The sequence below is a fragment of the Caretta caretta genome, chromosome 1 (assembly GCF_965140235.1).
Source record: "Caretta caretta isolate rCarCar2 chromosome 1, rCarCar1.hap1, whole genome shotgun sequence".
NCBI lineage: Eukaryota > Metazoa > Chordata > Testudines > Cheloniidae > Caretta > Caretta caretta.
In genome coordinates this window covers 39,091,431-39,114,318 of record NC_134206.1, presented here as the reverse complement: position 1 = coordinate 39,114,318, position 22,888 = coordinate 39,091,431, and the positions used below count along the sequence as shown (strand labels likewise).

General features: G+C 38.0%; 1 protein-coding gene across 3 annotated transcripts in view; it reads right to left on the bottom strand.

Moving 5' to 3' along the window:
- Window positions 1-1,191: 1,191 nt before the first annotated feature.
- ZC3H12C (zinc finger CCCH-type containing 12C) overlaps window positions 1,192-22,888 on the bottom strand; it is a 60,405-nt gene continuing 38,708 nt past the window's right edge. For all 3 annotated transcript variants that reach the window (XM_075127221.1, XM_048844894.2, XM_075127223.1), the window contains 4 exons: window positions 17,666-17,805; window positions 14,244-14,478; window positions 11,099-11,205; window positions 1,192-8,374 (listed from right to left, as the gene is read on the bottom strand). In XM_075127221.1, coding sequence (XP_074983322.1) covers window positions 6,975-8,374; window positions 11,099-11,205; window positions 14,244-14,478; window positions 17,666-17,805 — 1,882 coding nt within the window. In that variant the 3' untranslated portion in view covers window positions 1,192-6,974. The remainder of the gene's footprint in view (window positions 8,375-11,098; window positions 11,206-14,243; window positions 14,479-17,665; window positions 17,806-22,888) is intronic.

The window sequence follows — 22,888 nt, the reverse complement described above, 5'->3', positions numbered from 1 at the left end:
ATGATGAGAGGAAGGTAATCTAGAAAAAATGCAAGGAGACATAATTATGCATGACAACACTATAATGAAAGTAATGATCAGTCATTGTCAGAAGATGGCAAGTTAAGTAGCAATGGGTTGAAGCAAAGAAGAGCTTAGATTAGAGAGAAAAATTTTCTGGAGCAATTGGGCAGTGAAACAGCCTATCAGTAAAAGATAATGAAAGCAGACTATTTTATAGTACTGTGCCAAAAGCATCACATTTGAGCATGAGTTTGATAAGTGCTTTGTGCTCAAGTTAGTAGCATTTTATGGAAGCAAGTTTCATACCACTTGCTCTTCCCCTGCTAGGAAAGGGATAGACATTGGACAAAGCATGTGAGAAATGAGCTTTGTGAGCAGCATTCTCAGAGACGCATTGCTGCAGTCTTGTCAGACTTCCTTGTTAGTGGGAAACTTGGATTTTCAATCCACTGCCTCTTTAGAAGCCCTGTAATGATGCAATGTCACTGAACAGCCAATGAAATGACAAGGATGTATGTAATATCACAGCAGGGGCTCACAGCTGTGCAAAACTTTAGCCTTAGGCCTGGAATTTATCAGCACTCAAAACCCACTGATAGCAGTATAGGATAGTTTCCACAGTGGAGTGCTATTTACATTGTCATTCTTGTCACCCACCCTTGTCTGGTCAGTAGCTGTTGAGCCAGCTCCAGGGATCCAGGTTTTTAAGAGCTCTTTCCAAAGACTGGTAGTTTGTGCTGTCATTGACTTAGAGTTATTTGTTACCACACAATCCTTTTTGGTACAAACTACCAGGATTATGCAATAAAAAAAAAACAGATTAATGGCAGTATTTGAAAGAAGTCAAGGTCTGTTAATACAGAGTCTCTAATACAAATTCTGCTGCTAAATTACTGACAATCCTATTTAACTGCATGGATTTTCTGTATTAGGGAAATTAAAACTATATGCCATGGGGATAAGAGTTAAATCAATGAAACAGAAATGACCTCTAAGAATGATTTGACAGTCCACGAACCTATTATGCATCTAAAATGCTTTGTTTAGCTGTACTGAATTTTATTAGCTGTACCAAGCTCAAGGAAGAAGTTTTTATTGTGTGGTTATGAAAGACCCTTACAAATTTCATTCCTAGCTTTGTGTTGCTCTAGCAAGGTTGTCTTCTATGAAACAAAACCAATCCAATCGTGAGAAAAAAGGTATCTTTATTTTTTCTCTAATATAAGAATTCATGTACATGCTTTGCAATGGTTTTTCTTAAGGTCTAAAATACTGCTAACAGATGTGAACAGTCACATCACAGAAGTAGTACACAACAGCCAGCGAAGGGAGAGAGTAAAGTGTATCAGCTGGTCCAAACTGTTCTCTGGCACTCTTTTTCTGCCAGAGGGGACATCAATACAAGGGTGTGTGTGTGTGTGCACACAAAACAGACCATGACTCATGCCGCTAGGTCTGCATTTTTGTATTTTGTTGGTGAAATTTTTTTTTTTAAAAAATATCAGTCTCATTAAAAATCCCACTCAATTTTTTAAAAAATGTGAAATTATACTTCGTCTGAGAAAAAAGTTGCCTTACAAAATGAAAAAATAGATTGTGTGGTTGAAAATAGATTATGTGGTGTGAAGAAGAATCTGGACAAATTGTTAGCTGGAAATATCGGTCTGCATTTTAATCATTAGAACATGCGCAGTGCTGGACAAATTCTCTGCTGGTGTTAGTACCGTTTCACCCATTTATAAAGGCAGAGAATTTGATCCTACACGTTAAAATGTTCACCAGGTTCCAGTCTAAAATATACTCAGGTCCCAATCTTACAAACACTTATGCCCATGCCTAGCTGTAAACCTGGGAGTAGTCCCATTGAAGTGAATGAGATTACCCATGTGCTTAAGGTTAGACATATGCATACATTTTTGCAGGATTGGGGTCTCAAATTATTACAAAGGCTAAATGAGGAATGAAAAAAAATCTCTTGGGAACAAAGGCCAAGCTTTTCACACTTTAAAGAGGGCATAACAATTTTAACTTAGATCATTAACACATAGATACAGTAGAATACAATTAAAAAAACCTGTGAACACTAAGAATTGAAATTCAGAGACAGCAAAACTATGCAGAGCATTCTACAGTTACTAACTGAATTCACTATAACTTGGTAGCAACCTTTATACCCTGCTACTGTGTATTTTATATACAAAAAATAAAGGTTTGTAATGCACTGCAAAAAAGTACATACAGGAGTAAGTTTCACATGTGCACAGAGATATACACGATTATATCATCAGAACATCAGTTGCTGATTAAGTCTTAGGATGAGCATAAGTGAAACTTTTCCCACAGACATGAACGTAACGTCTAGATATAAGCGTAGTTGTCTAGAAAAGTTTTAGTTAGAACAGTTATTTAAAATGGATTACTATAGAATTATTTACATATTCAAGCTAAACAATGTCTACATGTATTTTATATAATTCAAATAAAATTCTTAAACTATACTATGGCTTCCATTTTTTCTAATTTACAAAATACATAAAATGTGACATCCAACATTTAAAAAACCCTAACTCTTTAAAACAAAACATGGCCATTAAGGACATCCTTGCTTTAATCAATAATTTGCTTTGTTTTGATATTTTTCTTCTAGTAATACGGTATTCCACCTCATCTTAATAATGCAAGTAATAAATTAACAATAATAACTTACTTACATTGTAAATAAAAAAACCAACATCTAAACTATGTTTTATTCTTAAAAATGGTCTCTTAACTGCACAGTATTATACCTGTCTGATAGCGATGTTAAGTCAATTGGGTATTTTTTTAAACATTCTGATATTATTGCAGCTGTGGGTCAGTATGTCAGTCCTAATACACCAAAAACATCTTGCTCAAGTCTTCACCTGACAAATGTTCTAGTAATTGTTTACTGTGGCGATAGTGGTGCCTAGATTTGAAAACCTTCACATCCACCATCCCAGCCAAGAATGCTTCTCCGTAAGTCTGTCACTTGCCTAAGGTAAAGGCTGCAGGGTTTTAGGTTTGATGAAATAAGATATGCTGGTTTTCATCCACATCTTTATTTTTAGATGATATTCTCCTCCTACCCCTAAGGCCAAATTCCCCTCTTCTCTTTGTATATCCACTTACACCTTCCAAGAAGGGCCAAAAACACAGCAACAATTCACCTTCCTGACCTTCAAGTGTGATCGCTGCCTGCAGTCACCCTAAACCGGAATAATATTTTATCTGGCTGAATGTGAAACTTTCAGCTCTGCCATCAGAATTGCTAGGGTTTAGTTTGTTTTTTTTAATTTAGACATACTGGACAAAAGAAGTTACCTGCAAAGACAAGATCTTACCTCAGAAGAATAGTAGTTGGTGGTAACAGATTTAAAGATAAAAGGAAGAATTTTTTTAAAACCCTACACCAGTGGGAACAGTGGTTAAGACTGGCTTTGATATAAAATATGGGCCAAACTCAGTCTTGGTGTTATTTCACTTAAGTTAAAACACTAGGGGGAAAAGAATTGCCCAGGCACATTTAACTCATTAAAAAAGGTATCTTTGAGATGTGTGTAAAAAGCTAATATTGACAATCTAGCTAGATAAATAAAAGTTGTGAGTGGATGTATTATGGAAATATGTGTACCATATAAAATATGGTACATCTATAAAAGCAGAGTGTTGTATTTTTAAAATACATAATTTATGGTAAATGTATCAAAATAATTCTCCTAAAAATACTGCAGACAAAGTAAAACATTCCCCTCTCTTCAATGGTGGTGTAAGGTTTTGCTTGGAATACTTTATTCATAAATGAAAGCCATCTTACTCAAACAGAGCAAAGGCAAGTAGTCAATAGCCCAGTTTGACTTCTTAAATATATATAAATCACACCTTATTTTACAGTTACACTATTTGCATCAATGCATTTAACATAAATCAAAGGTAAAGTTTCACCAGTATTATCACTGTCCTATACATACTGGTGTGTCATCTCTCTAAATATCTAGAGTGAACTCTTCCAGGATGATGAGCTCATGGAAGGTATTGCTCATTTGCTTTTATTACTCACAAGGAGAGAAATACCAACGGGCAATATTTTGTCAGCAGTAAATTTCCTTCGCACAGTATAACAAAGCTTGAATTTAACTAGCATATCACTGCACAATATTAAAAGCTGCCAAATAACTCCTGTTCTTACATTTTGTAAAGCAATTTTAGTGCTTTAGGACAAAGCACAATTTGACCTGGTGTAAGAATGCTTCTAGCAATCAACTTGCTTTAAAATGATTCAATACTGTATTAAATATACAAGGAAACATCCAGTGCTGATAGCTCTTATCTGTGCACTGCAGCATACAGTGCCATGTTACTCCTCTCACCATTTTAATAATGTGGCCAAGACCAATGATTTAATATTATACGTCAAATTGCTACATATATTAGGAGACATTCTGACTGAAAAAATAAAAAAATGAAATGTATCTATTACAGACACATCTCTTCAAATGCTTAAAGGAATTCAGCTTTTGGTAGAAGTTAATTCATACATACAAATATAAACGTAGAAATGCATTGAAGACAAAACACTAGTATAATCATTATTAAAACGGATGCACCTACACTATGGTGTACTACTTAAAAGTGTAATTTGATTTAAAAAAATCTTAGTGTACAACTAAGACAAGACTCACTGTTTATAACCTCAGTGTCAGCTCTTTACTAGCCTCTACATTAAAACATGTTCTACAGATAGTGACCAACAAAACCAAGGGGAAAAATACTGTCACAGGTGAACAGGTTCTCCCCCTAAACAACTCAGGATAGCTTATGTACAGCACCACCTGCATTGAGTTACAAGGGACACATGAATGCAGATCCCACCTCAAAAAATCAACAGTAAAAGCTGTAGAGAAGAACACTTCCTGAATTAAGTTTGCTGAACATGGTTCAGATTATTGAATACGTCTATAAGCTCAATGCTTTTTAGAAGCATTTACTGTATACCCTAATCCTACTTCTTGCAACACACAGTGTCACACAAGTAGTGAAAATGTTTTCCTATTCAAAAGGTGCTTGGACATTATTTTCAGGCAGCATTTTACCTTTATTTCAGTAAGTTCACACTAGGTATGTTTTAGAAGAAAGAAAATGCCAATAGCTTTTTTAAAAACAAAATTATAAAAATATAAAATTGAGACACTTCTCTAAATAAATTACTGTATTTTTATTTGTCTAACTCCTATTCTAGATTGAAATCTATTGTTTTAAATAAGGGATAAAATGTTGCCCAAAATTCTAATTATAGTTACACATTTGTGTTTTAACTAGATCTACAAATCAAAATAGTTCTCAGTTAAAAAGATACAATTTGTATCAACAGTATAGGTACTTTCTGGTTCTTCGGGGGCCTTACTTTAAATTGCAGCAAGTGTATCAAAATGATCCTCAATTATATTGTAAATCAGTGAACTAACATTGAACAATGTTACTCTCTATGGAATCCTAAAACTATACGCAACTGACTACATCATGTAAATACAGCCCTCTGTCAATGATTGCAAACCTTGTATAAAAAAAGTTTGAAGCAATAGTAAAACCCATGACTTAAAACCAGAAATATCCCTTACTAATACTAGAACAGACTATTTTAATCTGTTTCTACAGCTATACTATTTGTGGCAAGAATTAGGCCTCCATAATACAACAGGCCAAAAAACTAACTTCTGGAACATATACAGTATCTTACAAAAAGGTTTAAATTATCATTTTCAGCTATAATACCATTACCATAGTGCAGTTAATAAATGTTGCATATCCTCAACACACACAACCTTCTCAGGCCAGCCTTGATAAATAGCAAGAAAATTGAACAGTATCTTAAATACAAAACTTGCATTGAGAATACTTAGATTCATTTAAAAAACAGGTAAATATTTTATGAAAAAGCATATTTTATCCAGTATACCTGTGCACAAATACAAATAATAAAAAAAGAGAGATGCATATAAAACAATTTCATGGAATCCTAAACTTTCAGTTCCATTTCTACTGACCAGAAGCACACAAGAGCTGGATAAGAACGTATCTGAACTGAAACATTCATGGCCTGATTTTAGGCAGTTCTGAGCAGCTGCAGCTTTTACTGGGTTCAAAGGGAGTTGCATATGCTCAGCATCTTTGCAAATCAGACCACCAGGCTTTGCCTTATCCAAAAAGTAATGGAAATGAGTTCCTTTACTTTTGATTGCATCTGCTCTTACTAAACCAACTGAATCAAATCATTAAAAACTATTCTTAAAAGAGCAATGAAAAGTGCCATACTGTAAATTACTAATATATCGTTACCCATTTCAACTTTAACTGGTAACTTAATATTTTATTTAAAAAATAAAGTCAGTGCCATAGTAAATCTTTGTTTTCTATAAATAAATGATTATAGCACAAAGAAGCCCACAAAATAAATAAATAATAAATTAATTGCTGTTAAAAGTTCAAATTAAGCTTGGCTTGAAAACGGTTTGCCAGGTCTATTAAAATTCTTTCAACTTTCTGCAGATTCTTTTAATGCCTCGCAGCTGAAGGACATACATCCAGTAAGTTAACAAAACATGTAACAAAAAGATAGAAAGTGCTGCATATAAACCCCTGATGCACCAAAGATTATTACCGGAGACCACAGAGAACATACACACACATATATTAAACTTAGACTGGAAAGATTTCAGTCATGAACATAGCTTAAAACCATTTAAAAATTTCAAGTTAGAATGTAAAACAAACCTGTTACTTCCAATGCATGGGGCTAAACATACAGATTCCATGATACTGTATTTTCACATAAATGGATTACTATATAACCTCCTTGCTGAGAAGGAGATCACATATGCTATTGTAGCAAACCTCCCTCAGCATTAGAGCTGAACTGAAAACTACTAGACACCACAAAGATGCATCATCATCTTTCAATAACCTAGCTGGGATTTTTCCACTAAAATGGCTGCAGCAAGTTGCTGAGCATCTGTCATGTGAGGATTCCTTTTCATAACAATTCTCACAAGATCAGGAGGGAAGATGTTGCATAAGTTTATATAAACCTTCTCCCGTGTGTCCTGATACCTTGGAGGGTCTTGAGGGATTCCACAGTAAGGTATGCACCAAGTCTGGTCTTGCTGCTCAGGTAAACTTTGGAAGGCAAACTGCTCGTAACATGGCTGAGTGGGGTTACTAGGCAAGGAGTAAGTCTGACGATAGCCGTATGCATCAATCCCATAACTCTGCCTATCCCAACTTCCAAGCCCATCTTGGCTGGAATAAGGCTTTCTTTGTCTTAATGGAGAATTATCATATAAACGTGAGTCTGAAACGCTATCTATTCTTGTGGATACAAGTGCCCTCCCCAGATGCATGGTCTTTGAATGTTGCAAACTTTGAAGAGCAGAGTAATCATTAGGGCAACTAGAACGAGCACCAATTGTAGGATGCTGTAGATGTACAGACATGTATGGAGTAGGAGGTTTGTGATGATGCTTTGGTTCTTCATGACTGTAACTTTGCACTCTTGTTAAAGGATCATGGTAACTCTGCAGGAAGGGCTGTGAATTAAGGCGGCTATGTGGGTGCACGTGTTGGCACTTTAAGTTCTCTTCTAATTGTGGGTCAGGTGAACTCATGTAAGACCGATCATTGTAACCCACATAGGAATCGCTACTACCACAGCTCATACTACCTTCACTGCTACAATCAGAAGCTACAGAGCTAATCCTATAATCTGTGTCTAAGGAGAAACGCCTTTCAGGACTGCGTGGACCAGAGATACTTAGATTTGAATAAGCGTTCAGCATAGAGTAGTAGCCTACGTCCACAGGAGACTCACATTTTGGGTACTGGTCATAAGGCATTGGCGTCCCATGATTTTTGGTTGCCATCATCATTGGAGGATATTGTCCCTGTGGTCTTTGATCCTGAGATGGGAAATGAACCCCGGATGGAAGGCCGTTGCTTAAAGGTGCAGTACTTTGGGGTTTTACAACTGAAGAATTCGGTATACTAACTAAAGAAGGAACAGACCTGGTTTCCAATTTATTTTTGGTGGGAAGCTTTTCCTCCAAGTCTTGGTAGACTTGAGTCCTTATACTAGGATCTGATTGCCTCTTTGGAGCAGCACGTTTGAGATCAGAAGTGCCATCAATCTTAGTGCTACAAGGAACACTGTTGCTTTTTACCAGTCCTCCTCCTTCACTTGCAGCTTTGGCAGCTGTGCTTCTAGACATGGCTCGAAGTTCATCAGCTACAGACCGCTGAGGTTGATTTCCTCTTTCTGGGTGGTAGTATTTGCATTTGTGTCCATAGGTACATTTCTTTCCTATTAGAAGTCATACAATTTGAGGTAAAAAAGAAAAAATTATTTAGCCATTTGAATTGGAAGCTCTCATTTTTTTTAAATTTGTGAGTTAACTGAAATGATTTTTAAATTGTCTGTGTGTGAGTGTGTGTGTGTGTGTTTCCGAAGTGAGGCTTTGAAACCGACTTTCTTGCTCTGTTGAAAAGATTGCGGTAATGTTCAAGAAGGTAAAGGACCTATATAGCACTAGCTTGAGACAGTGCAGACTGCCAATGTATCTCAGTTCTGTCCTGAAACATCCCTCCTACGCACCCACTTTCTAATCCTCTGCTCTCCTAAACTGAGGATTATGTGGAGTCCAATCTTGCTTTCATCTGAGATCTATGGTTTTGAACTCCACCTTTCTTATCCCTCCAAAATGTAATTTTCTGCCTATTTCTAAGTAATATGCACAACCTTTACATTTTAAATTCATTTCATTTAATTTAAAGGAAAAGTCTTCCATGAAGTATCACCAATGAGCTGAACTAAACATTATGCATGTGTAATAATCAGTCTTCATGCATATAGACCTCATGGTTGTCAGTGTGATCAAACCAGTAACCCCTGGCACCAGAAGCATAAGCTGCTAATATTTGAGCTGAAGGAGTCATTTTTTAGCACGTAGGAAGATGTTCTTGAAGTGGGATTTTTTTTTAATTCCCCAGCCCCAGTTGTGCCTCAGTTTCCCCTATAATGTTGCATGGCTACCCAGTGGGTGGGGAGGGGGAGGAGAATGGGGGACGACACACACAACGACACTAAGTTTGCTCTCAGGGAAGGCTAAGAGACATTGGTATCTCTTGTGTGTCACCTCCCTGTCTGGGTGGAATGAAGAGAGTCATTAAAGAACTTGCTGAAACCAACCTAGATCAACAAGGGGTCTAGAGAGATGATGTAACACTCTCAGCAGCAAAGGTGAGTAGAGACCCCAGTTCAAGAACAAAGGACAGGAAGAAGTGAGGTGGAAGATAAGCACGAGCTCTGGAAGAAGTTTGGGAGCTCTCACTTGGGAACTAATTGAGGAGGTTGGACAGACACACACAGCCTGAAAACGGAGTTCACTACAGCTTGGCTGGGGCTCTGGGCTGCCCTAAGGATTTTCTGTGCTGTGTTCCAGTTGACTAGTAAATCTTACTGTTTTGAAAACACTGCTTGAGTGTCCTGTAAATGCTTGTTGAGGTGTTTTAATCCCCGAAGAGCATACAAGTTTCTGACAGCAGTCTGTCTCAGTTGGGCACACTGAGCAAAGCACATGGTGTGAAGGAGGAGTGCTGAAGTCCAGAGTTTCAGCCTAAGGAGGCGGTGAGGCTGTATGGCCTACCTTGAAAGAAGAGTGAGACCCCTGGGGGGTCGGGCCCATCAAAGGGGTTCCTCCAAAGACTATTGTAAAGTTGGGGGCATAGCACCAATCCTGTGGATCCACAACAGTGGGGTCATAATCACAGCCAAAAAGCTAATGTATTACATATTTCCACATTATACTAACTTGTCCTGAGTGTCTGAAGGCCAAGGAAGTTCAAGTTCCATCTGGGGTATCACTTTATAATGCACTGTGGCCATACACATTGACATTATGGTTCCCCAAATCAGATTAAAATCTCTTCTGCACCTTAGATGACCATGTCTACCTTGTCTTGCAGGAAGAGTACGTAATATACTGGCTTAGTCAATGTGAACATATCTCCTTGTAGTGGCTGGCCTCAGTAACTAACAGCCTGGTACTTATTGATGGCGAATGAGGTTATTTCTTTAGTTTAAGTGGTAGATACAAACACTAACACGTTCTTTTCCAAGTTTCAGAGTAGCACCCATGTTAGTTTGTATCCACAAAAAGAAAAGGAATACTTGTGGCACCTTAGAGACTAACAAATGTATTATAACATAAGCTTTCGTGAACTACAGCTCACTTCATCGGATCTTTTCCAACTGATAAAAGAATAAGATGTCAGCAGAAATCTTGGCTCCACTGAAATCCATGCTAAAACTCTCATTGACTTCAACAGAGTTAGGATTTCAGTCATTGTCAATATAAGACAGCTCTGTAAAAAAGTCTTACTTTTATTGGCACAGCTATAAAGAAAAAAAGCAGTTTGCCCTTTATACCTAACCTATGTGATACAGCATGGCCAGAGGGCCGCAGGAGAGTGTTAGAAGGGAGCCTTATTCCCTGTAGAGGGAAGAAAGTTTGCTATAAATTAATTAAAGCACCTGAAGCCAGTCACATGAGAAAAACCTCCCTGCTTCAATCAGACAAGAGGAGGAGTTCAAGCAGAGTGGATTGGTGTTGGAGCAAAGCAGTTTGGAGGGAAGCAGAGGAGAGTTTGGAGAAGTGCTGCGATGGGCTAAGACCACCAAGACCCTAGGTAAAGGGACAACTGGTTTGTGCAGAGGGAGGGCAGGAAGCCCCACAAGCTGAAGGGCAGGAGAGGGAAGTAGCCCAGGGGAAGGAACCGCTAGTTCTAGTGGTTTACCACTATCCCTAGGGCCCCTGGGCTGGGACCCGGAGTAGAGGGCAGGCCCAGGTCCCTCCCTCTCCACTCCCCTACTCTAGGACACTAGTGGGGCAGTTAATACCCCAGTTCAGGGGCAAGAAACGGTGACCTAAACCCCCCCACCTTCCAGAAGAGAAAGCGTGAGACCCATCATAGTAGTGCTGGCAATTTGCCACATGATACAATAAATCATGCATTTAAATCAAGTTACCATATGGACATGGTTGCTTCTTATGTTCCGGTACAATAGGTTTCTTCCTTAGAAAATTGTCAAGGCTTGGGCCATGACGGCCAAGAGGATCATCAGGAGGCATGAACCTATAACATACAACAAAAGCATAAAAGAACTGACCACCACATTTCATTTTCATGTTCCTGTTGCAACTAATTATAGCTGTGGACTACCTGTTACAATTTATCTGTCATACATTATGTCAGCTTTATTCTAAAGTAGTAAACATTTTCCAGGAAAAAGTTTAACAAAGAAAACCCACATTTTGCAACCAAGAGGAAGTTGTCAAATCAGGACTATTCAACAAATGATTTAGCTCCAAAGTGTAGTTTCGAAAGACTGCTTCTGCATTACAACATCTGCTTGTCAGGGAAAAAAAAATCCCACAATATACTTCCTGGCTGTCCTGCAAGTTGTTTTAAAATCTGCAGGACTATGCAGCATATCACAGCACTGCCCTATAGACAGAACTACAGGCCAAAATTTTTAAAACTGAGTGCCTACATCAATATTTAAGCACATAACAGAACTGGCCTGACTGTTCGAGGTGCTGAGCAACCCCTACACTTCCACTGGGGTCAACAGGAGCTGTAGGTGATATGCATATTTTAAATTTATGCCACTTCTATTTAGGTGGCTAAGGGGAGTTATTCCAGAACAGATTGTCCTGATTAACTCAAAGTGGCACCTTTATTCTGGAAAAAGAGTCTCCACTCATGGAGTTAATCAGTTAACTATTTTAAATTCACACCCTACCTTGTTCAGGATTAACCTTCATGTGTTGAAATGCCCTAATTTAAAAATTAAAGGGTTAAAATTTTTGTTTTAAACATAAGAAAGGCCATACTGGGTCAGACCAAAGGTCCATCTAGCCCAGTATCCTGCATTCGGATAGTGGCCAATGCCAGATGCCCCAGAGGGAATGAACAGAACAGGTAATCAAGTGATCCATCCCCTGTTGCCCATTCCCAGCTTCTGCCAAACAGAGACCAGGGATACCATCCCTGCCCATCCTGGGTAATAGCCACTCATGGATCTATCCTCCATGAATTCATCTAGTTCTTTTTTGAACCCTGTTATAGTCTTGGCCTTCACAACATCCTCTGGCAAGGAGTTCCACAGGTTGACTGTGCATTGTGTAAAGAAATACTTCCTTTTGTTTGTTTTAAACCTGCTAAGTATTAATTTTGTTTGGTGGCCCCTAGTTCTTATGTTAAGAGGGAGTAAAAAACAGTTCCTTATTTACTTTCTCCACACCAGTCATGATTTTATAGACTTCAATCATAATCCCCCTTAGTCATCTCTTTTCCAAGATGAAAAGTCCCAATCTTCTTAATCTCTCCTCATATGAAAGCTGTTCCATACCTCTAATAATTTTTGTTGTCCTTTTCTGAACCTTTTCCAATTCCAGTATATCTTTTTTGAGATGGAACGACCACATCTGCACACAGTATTCAAGATGTGGGCGTACCATAGATTTATATAGAAGCAATAGGATATTTTTTGTCTTATTATGTATCCCTTTTTTAATGATCCCCAACATTGTTAGCTTTTTTGACTGCCACTGCACATTAAGTAGATGTTTTCAGAGAACTATCCACAATGTCTGCAAGATCTCTTTCTTCAGTGGTAACAGCTAATTTAGACCACACCATTTTATATGTATAGTTGGGATTGTTTTCCAATGTACATTACTTTGCATTTATCAACATTGAATTTCATCTGCCATTTTGTTGCCCAGTCACCCAGTTTTGTGAGATCCTTTTGTAACTCTTTGCAGTCTGCTTTGGGCATAACTATCTTGAGTGCATAAGAACGGTCATACTGGGTCATATCAAAAGTCTATCTAGCCCAGTATCCTGTCTTCGGATAGCGGCTGATGCCAGGTGCCCCAGAGGGAATGAACAGAACAGGTAATCATCAAGTGATACATCCCCTATTGCCCATTCCCAGCTTCTGGCAAACAGAGGCTAGGGACACCATCCCTGCCCTTCCTAGCTAACAATTGATGGACCTATCCTCCATTAACTTATCTAGTTCTTTTTTGAACCTTAAGAATTTGTATAATCTGCAAATTTTGCCACCTCACTGTTTACCCCCTTTTCCAGATCATTTATGAATATGTCGAATAGGACTGGTCCCAGTATAGGCACCTGGGGGACAACACTGTTTACCTCTCCCCATTCTGAAACCTGACCATCTATTCCTACCCTTTGTTTCCTATCTTTTAGCCAGTTACCAATCCATGAGATTTTATCCCATGACAGCTTACTTTGCTTAAGAGCCTTTGGTGAGGGATCTTGTCAAAGGCTTTCTGAAAATTTAAGTACACCATATTCACATGCTTATTGACCCCCTCAAAGAATTCTAGTAAATTGGGGAGGCACGGTTTCTTTTTACAAAAACCATGTTGACTCTTTCTCAACAAATTATAAAAGGAGTACTTGTGGCACCTTAGAGACTAACCAATTTATTTGAGCATGAGCTTTCGTGAGCTACGTGAGCTGTAGCTCACGAAAGCTCATGCTCAAATAAATTGGTTAGTCTCTAAGGTGCCACAAGTACTCCTTTTCTTTTTGCGAATACAGACTAACACGGCTGTTCCTCTGAAACCTGTCAACAAATTATGTTCATCTATGTGTCTGACAATTCTGTTCTTAACTATGGTTTCAACTAGTTTGCCCAGTAATGAAGTCAGGCTTGCCGGTCTTAGAAATGACTAAAGATTCTTTGTTGTTCACAGAACAGCCAAAGCAAAAACTACCACCTAGGTATTTTATACTATGGTATACACTCAATATACAAAGTATCTGAGCATCCTGGGAATTACATGGGTCCAGTAAGTAGTCTAATCCTTTTTCAATCTTTGGGTTCTTTCCAGGACAGGTGGGAGAGTTTAAATAATACATTTTGATAGTGATTACCACCATTATGGAGCACATTGGCAAAAAGAAGGGTTTGAAGGTTCAGAAGATTAGGAGCAGAGCCTGGAACTATAACATCCTTTTATTTTCTCATGTGTAGCTAATAATTTTGATAGAATCTAACATGTTAATGGAAGCCCTCGAAGTGCCCTTTTTGCCATTAGTTTTCTAACAAGTGGTATAAAATCAAGATTACTTACTTGTCATTGACAAATGAATACATCAACAATCGCTCATCTATGAACTTCTTCCATTCTGGCTTTTCATTAGCTAGATCCCTGTAGTTATCATTAGACACAATGATACCATCTGACTCAAAGGCCAGCTTCACTATGAATCTGTCATCATAGCATACCACCCTTCTCCCCTGCACACGACGGGATGGCGTAAACACCAGAATTTTTTCTTTTTCTAACTTGCGCAGGATTTCTTGATCTAGAAGTATTAAGAAAGAGTCAAAGATTTAATGTCTGAAGTGAAATCAAGAATTTGTTCGATCTTTGCAGATCTTAGGGTTGAGGCAGAAGGTCAAAGTGTTTAGGGCCAAAATATGCCTAACCTTAAAATAGTTATAATCCAGTAGAAAGCATCTGATGTATATGATTTTAAACTAACGTTCAGCAATCAACCAACAATATGTTTGAAAAACTAAAATCATTCCACACCATTTTTATCAGATCAACAGAGAAGACTATGTTTTGCACTCCCTTTGCTAGCTCTGCAGCAGTTAACAGATACACTATTTCCCAAGTTTGGTTGTTAGAAGAGTAAATATCCCAAACTGCTCTGATATCATGAGGAGAGCTCCCAGGATGCAACGGAGCTCCCCACTCTGCCTGGTGCTGCATGACCATGTCCTATTGTATCCTGACTGTAATCAATGTGGTCCAATGACTGCATTCTTAAGTAAAGATAGATCTCTTCATCCTCACTTGATACTCACTGAGATTAAGGCTCCGGGCAGCGTTTACCTGAAGCAGCGGCATGTTCTACCTCCAGCTCCGAAGCAGAGGCGTGTCCAGGCGGCTCTGCGTGCTGCCCCATCCGCAGGTGTCACCCCTGAAGCTCCCATTGGCTGCGGTTCCCGGCCAATGGGAGCTGCAGGGAAGCACTTAGGGCATGCAGATCCCCCTGGCTGCCCCTATGCTTAAAAGTTGGAGTGGGGACATGCTGCTGTTTCTGGGAACGGTGTGGAGCCACGGCATGCGCAGAATGGAGCAAGTTCCCAACCCTTCTCCCCAGCTGGAGTGCCGGAGCGGGGCAAGCCCCAGACCCCGCTCCTGCTCCCCAGCAGGAGTTCGAGGGCCAGATTAAAACATCTGACAGGTCAGACATGGCCCATAGTTTATCCACCCCTGGCTTATAGTGATAAACTAAATATAATGAGCTCTTTGAGTCTAACAAAATAGTAGGTTGTTAAGGGGTGACTTGATTACAGTCTACAAGTACCTACACTACAAACAAATATTTATGGGCTCTTCAATCTAGTAGAGTAAGGTATAACATGATCTACTGGATGGAAGTTGAAGCTAGACAAATTCACACTGGAAATAAGGTGTACATTTTTAATGGCAAGAATAATTAATCATTAGAAAAATTTACAAAGGATAGTAGTGGATTTTCTATCACTGACAATTTTTCATTTAAGATTAGAGGTTTTTCTAAAATATATGTTCTAGGAATTATCTGGAGGAAATTCTACGGCCTGTGTTATACAAGAGGTCAGGCTAGATGCTCACAATGGTTCCTTCTGGCTTTGGAATCTATGACTATGGAGATTTAATTAATTTAAATTAATTAATTATTCAGAGACTTGCTGCAAAAGACAACTGTGAAGTGCCTCTGTTCTACAGAAGATGCAAGCATATGCTAGCAATAGACTTCAGTGCTTTCTCCACTTCTTACTTTTCCTCCCATTGCCAAGGTGCTGACAGACACAACTGGACAAGGTAAAAGTAAAGAACCTACTGACTCTGGACTTGGCCTCTTCCTCAAAACCCTCTATTGCAGGGCCCACTCCACCATCATCTACTACAGCCATAGCTTGGGATGAATTAAGTCTGAAGGTCAAAAGCTGTATCACTGATGTCCTTCCCAGATCTTCAACACAAGTAACTACTGACCAGCACAACTGAGCCTGCCCTTTATGACATGCTGATAGGAATATTTCCTCTGAGTTACAAATACCTTATTTTCTTATTATCTTCAATGCAGCCTATCATAAAATCATAAAAGTCACTTAGTACTTCAAAGAGACAGATCTTCCATGTAATGGTATGATGGGCTACAACAAATGTTCCCAGGTGGTAGCTCGTCCTTAATAATTCTAAAAGTTCTAAAAGTGTTCTAAAAGTTGTTCTAAAAGTAGTTGAGCAAATAAAAGCTCAAAATCTGCAAAGATCACTCCAGTTTGGCAGTGAAGTCTGGTGCTCAAAATACTCTGCTACTTTTCTTTAGAAACTACGGTGACTATTCATTTGAACTTTCTTTCATTTTAGGTGGCATTTTTAGAAGCCATTTCTTCAACCAGAAGGCAAGGACAAATGGCAGCCTTTATTGAAGAGTTTGTTTCATTATCTTTTGCCTTGGACGAATGGTCCTGAGAACTCTATTTAGCTTAACTTGAAAGAAAAATTCTAGCTTTCACATTGAATCAAGAAGTTTCCCTCCCTCTCTTCTGACATAATCCAAAATGTGATAAAGAGAAAGGATCCTGCCCTAGTGCAAGTCCTTCATTTTTACCTGGGAAGAACAAGCACATTCAGATCAAATTGTTTTCTTTTTCTATGTTTTGGAGCACCAATAAGGCAAAACAAAACACCAGTTTCTCAATGCAGTCATTCAGCTTTTCCTGAATTACACTTCCAAGAGGGGTTCCATTTGTTACCCAAAAAGAGATGGGATAGACTTCTTTCTGGTCACAAAAGGAAGTAGCTTCTGTAAGAGCCCCTTGTCCTTGTAAACAGATTTCTTTAATTTGAACTCCACTCAAAGTGGCCACTTAGAAGTCTATCTTCTCTAGAAGACATTATTGGGTGGACTTCAGTGCACTGGCTGACATGGTTTTCAGTCAAGACTTTCTAAGACTGAATTTAGTAATCTAGTATATGAAAAACAACAGAGCAAGGGGGTATGACTTTCTCCTTTCAAATGCAGCTCATTGGTATTACTGTTGCTCATCAGTATGTATTACTGAAATTACCTTACAACAAAAAAAAACAAAAAAAAAACAAAGGCATTCTTCCCGATCATTAAAAGGAGTTTGTTTCTGAACAGCTACAATAATCTACATACTCACTACAATTCTTTCAAAAATTTTCATTTTTAATGATATACAGCAGATAGATAAAAAAACCCATAACCTTAGAGATTTAACTAGAAACTTTCAGGGAAAGCTCATCTGGCAAGCACACTAAACAATGGGATCTTACTGTGTACTGGCTATGCATTCCCTTGCCTTTTTCCTCCCCACCTGGAGTTCACTAAAAAGGTCTTAGACCAAAGATGTTTTACTGCATAAAAAAATTAATTTCAAATGCTTTGTTCAGCTAAGCTCACAATTAGCTCTCTCTTACTTTATACAAATGAAAACTTAAGACAATGATGTCAGAACAGAGTTTACCTGTGATAAGAGCATCAGGTCTTGACTGTTCTTTTCTCCATGCTGGCACAAACACTGTAACATCTTTGTGGCGTCTTTCCAAAAACCAGTCTACTGCCAATTTTATTCCTCTACAAGAAAATACTTCTTTGTTCCCATGGCTGAAACAGAAATCACAGAAACACTTAATTTCCTGTTTTACAACCATTACTTTCCATGTGATCATGGATAAAGCAGAGCACAGCAAACACAGCTGATTAGTCTCAGTAATGTTATTAACTTAATCCAGGATTTCTATTGGCAAATTGGGGATCAATCTGAATTCCCTCCCCAACACTGTCTCTTCCCCCTTCAAAGTGGCGGGGGGTGGGGAGAGGGAGAGGAGGTAGAGGAAGACAGAAGTAAAGAGCTGCTGTCAAGCCAAATGAATGTTTGTTATGCAAGCCATATATGGTATTTATAATGCACACATCTATTTAAAGGGAGAGACAGAATTCTTTATTTCAAATGTATATGGAAAGACAGGACACAAAGTTTTAAAAAGATTTTATTTCTGTTTTACACAAGTTTCTTCTTCATTTGTACTGTTTTAAAGTACATTTCCAGTCCCCTAAAATATTGTACTGTTTACCTATACAGAGTCATTTTGAGGAAGTTTGGGAAATAATGCAGGGAGGGAGGAGGTGGCAGAACAGTGGCAGGAACAAGGGAAAAGGGAGTACAGGTTGAAAAAGTCTGTTTGGAGCGATGACATGGCTTTTGGTCTCCCTAGTTACACAGGCTCTGCCACTGGTTGTTGTAGAGTGAGCTGAAGAGCGAGCGTCTCAAGATTCCCAAGATGAAGTATTGGGCCACATCAAACCATGTCCCTACATTAGAGTTGCCAACCCTCTAGGATTGCCCTGGAGTCTCCAGGAATTAAAGATTAATCTTTAATTAAAAATTACGTCAAGTGATGAAACCACCAGGAATATGTCCAACACTTTGGCAACACAGGGACAGGGTGTAATCCATGCTAGTGTGTGTGGGTGTCAATGTAAAGAATTATGGCCACAATCAGACAAATACAAGAGATATCAGCAGAGACCTGATCTGGGACCTTCGACACCAAAAGAAAAAAAGCCCTATTTGATTTATTATTGCCAGGGCCAGTCCTTAGAGACAGGCAGGATCATACACTAAACCAATGTATTAGAGTCATTTTTGTGTATTTGAGTGTAATAATAATGCTCTTGTTGAGTCTCATGTATCCCCATTACAAATTCAGACGGGCGGATCCTCTAAATACCTCTTCCCTATTTTTAGAGCTTCATTAGTACTCGTTGAACTCTGGATTTAAGTCTGATTATGTAACTTGACGTCCCTTATAGCTTTGGGTACTGCAGTCTCTGAAACAATGCGCATACTGCCATTGTGACATGCACAATATGTCAGTATACCAGCTTTTTAAAAAAGAAATACTGTAGATTACACTTATTCTTGATTCTAATTGGCCGCAAGAGAATAATGTGGCTTGTTAAAGTTCTTTACAACTCCTCAGAAATAGTAAGATTAATATGCATAAAGGTGAAGGTACCATGGATTTAAAGACACACACAAAACAAAAAGCCAACAGTATGTCCAGTCATTCCACCTTCTACTGAGATGCAGTCAGATTTCACATGTTCAGGATAGGTGGGCCTAGTCCATACTTGGATGGGAGACAAATGAGGTTCCATGGCCTAGGACACAGAACACTGGACTGGGAATCAGGATTTAAGTGGCAGACCCAGGAATAGGACCCAGGTTTGCTGGGTAACTTTAGGCAAGTCACTTCCCCCGTTTCTGTGCCTCAGTTTCCCCCTCTGTAAAATGGGGATAATGATACTGACATCTTTAGTAAAGCATGATATAAGAGCTAGGCATCATCATGATGTATAGTCATTAAAGATCCTACAGCACTTTTCAAAAAGAGTTGTGTGTATGTTCCAGCAACCAGCTCAAATTCCTGGTAATAACTCCAAATGAATTCTTTTTTTCAACTGGGTAAAGGTATTTTTCACTTCCTACAGTAAGCAGTTGTGTAATATTGTCATGCTGTGTTAAAGAGCTTTTACGTTTCACGTCAGAAATGGTTTCATTTCCCAGATTCACAGGATGAAATACTGGCCTCATTGAAGGCAATGGGAGTTTTGCTATTGATTTCAATGAGGCCAGGATTTCTCCCATAAATTTTAAGGCCAGAGACCATCCATTATGACTACCTTTGACTTCCTGAATAACATGCCATAGAATTTCTGTTGTGGATCAGTGTACTTAGTGTATTTGAGGATTTGAGGAAAACTGTCTATTTGTCCTTTACACTGTGGGTATGAATGACTCTCTTATTCATTTATCCCTCCAGTGTCTTTTTCCAATTGCATATACTCATTCAAGCAGTAGGTGGCATTTTAATTTTAAAAAATAGAAAAGCAGTAAGATAGTGATTTTTTTCTGAGCAAAAGCTCTCTGAAAGTGTTGCCTCTAGGCTAGCACTCTCACAAGCTCTTTAACTGTATGTGATGAGAACATTTTCACAATCTTCATAACTTTCTTAGCCCTCAGGCTAAAATTTAAATAATGGCTACATATTTTAACTACAACACTAAACCTTCAAATTGTCAAAAATCATTGTGGTATACTTCTAAAAAGATGATCATGTATAATGCCATGGTATAATACATGTATAATTCAATGGTTCCACGCTGCAATATTCAGGTAGCCATGAAGGTCCCATAGTTTGGAAGTTATAGAAGAAATACACATATATTTTATAATTGCACTGGGCGTTCTAGTTGATGGCCGACAAACACTTCTATTGTAAAAAGGTTCTTACCTAACAGAAATTTGTCACACACAAACATTTTATTCAGAGATGATTTAAAAAAATCAAAACACAAACCACAAAATGTAAAGAGAACAAAATACTATCTGGAAACTCTTTCCTTCTCCATATTGACTCACTAATTTTTTTCCTTGTACATTGTGTAAGAAAAAGTAGCATATATATCGTATATACAATACAGAAATTGCTGTGCTAGATAAGACCAGTGACCTTCTATTCGAGTACCCCATTTCTGACAGTAGCTACTACCAGCTGAAGCAGGAGGGTTTCTATCCCTTCAAAAACTTTATTTACTATAACTACTCTGTGTAAACTTGTTTTTCCTGTATCAGATTTTTTTAATCCTGCTAATTTTTTTTTATCCACTATGGTAACTTGTGAGAATGAGTTTAACAGTCTAATTGATAAAAGAACATACATTTTTCACACAATGCAGAGTTTTGATTTTGCCACATATCCATATATTTTAGTGGAGCTTGTATGGGGGAAGAAAACAGATTCTAGATTGTATTTTTCAAAATCATTGTGGAAAAGAACTGCTCTACCATTTTAACATCTTAAATACACACACACAAATCTCACTATTGTTTGTAAAGCTGAAACCAGTTAGCACACCACATTGCACATTCGACATCTGAAAACAGGTATTTCTCTAAGAAAGATATGGTAGTATGTAAATAAATGTTTTTGGTAAGTTCACAGGAAGTTTAAATTCAATTGTTTTTCTTTAAATTTTTTTTACTTCAGGTCACTTTCTGCTACATTTTAATTTTTGATGCACATTTATATTTTTCTGAAGTATAAAAATCCATTTTTACTTAAAACAAAGGAGTTTGCTGTGTATGTTTTGGTGCATCAAAAACTTTTCCATAAAAGAAACACCCACTCTGGTATAATACAGGTCTTAAAAATATGGAGGAGGGGGGAAAAAAACAAAACAAAAACAAAACACCAACCACTTACTAATTTTGCTTTCTTCCCATTTGGAAAGGAAAAAATTTCCCCAAGAACATTCCTGGATTTGGCTCTCCCTTGTTTGATTCCTTCTGTGTGTATAAGCATTTTTCTAGCTCTCTGGGAACAGCATGTTAGGCTAGTGTCCTACAAATACTTACATTAAAAAAATAAAAATAAATAAAAGCATGATTACAGGCTAAATATCCCAAATAGCAAGGGGACCCACAGTAGTACCACACATGAAGGAGGCTTAGAGAACATTACTCTTTTTAGGATCAGAAAAGTTTCAGAGATGTTCTAGAATATGTTATGCTAGGTGCACCCTCATGTCTGTCATAGAGCCCACTGGAGCATGTGATAACAGGCACATACAATTTTAAAATATATGTCAGTTCGTATTTTATTTTTAAACACCCTTTGGAATCTTTCTTTAAAAAAAATAAATCAAACTTTGCAAACTGTGACATATTTTAAAATGCCACTTACATAAGCTATCTCTATACTCCAGTGAGGGTTCTGTCACCACCATAGAGTATGCTGGGACATCTCTTGAAGCAAGAACCATCCATCTACAACTTGGAGAGTTCTAAAAGGATTTAAAGAGAAGGTTCACACATAACCTGCTATTAGTGAGATCCTATCCATGTGAACAGTTCTTTCTGGGAGAATAGTACTGCATATTCCTGGAAGTGGCCTCAAGATAGTGAAAAACAGCTGGGTACATAGGAACTGCCACATTAGGCCGATGGATAACTGTCATTGAAAGATAAATATCATGACTATGCAGCTACCTTAGCACAAATTCAGCAAGCAAGGACAGCCAAGCCACAGAGCTTGAGGAACTTTGCTGATGTTTGATAGAAATACGCACTTGGATTGTTAGATGGAAATTACATCTAGCTCAAATGAGCGAAGCCAAAACTTTTTGGTTAATGGCAGATCACCACAGTTATATGGAAACAAAGAAAATGTTATGCTGTTATATATTACTTTTTGCTCTGTTCAACCATGTTACTTGAGAGTCTAGCATCTGTCAAATGTGGTTCTTTTTGTTGATCTAACTTGTTTTGCTTTAGGATATAGAGAAGGTAATGCGAGTGAGAATATTTTAAAAAGCCAAAGCTCGGAACTGAAGGAAGAAAATATAGTGTCTAATAGCTCACTGAAATGTACTTTAAAAATAAAATTGTAAAAAATACCTCTCATCTACCCTCCATTCCTGCCCTCCCATTAACTTACGTTTAAAAAACAAAGATAAATGATTTTTTTTGTTTGTCCTTCTATTTATGCAATAAATGCTTAAAAATAAGACCCATCAAGTTACTTTAGAATAGAGCTGAGTGTAGCACTGTAAATAATTGATTTAAGGCACTGGATTAAGTCCTTGATTAAATCAGATTGAGGCTCTGTAAAAAATTATTTGA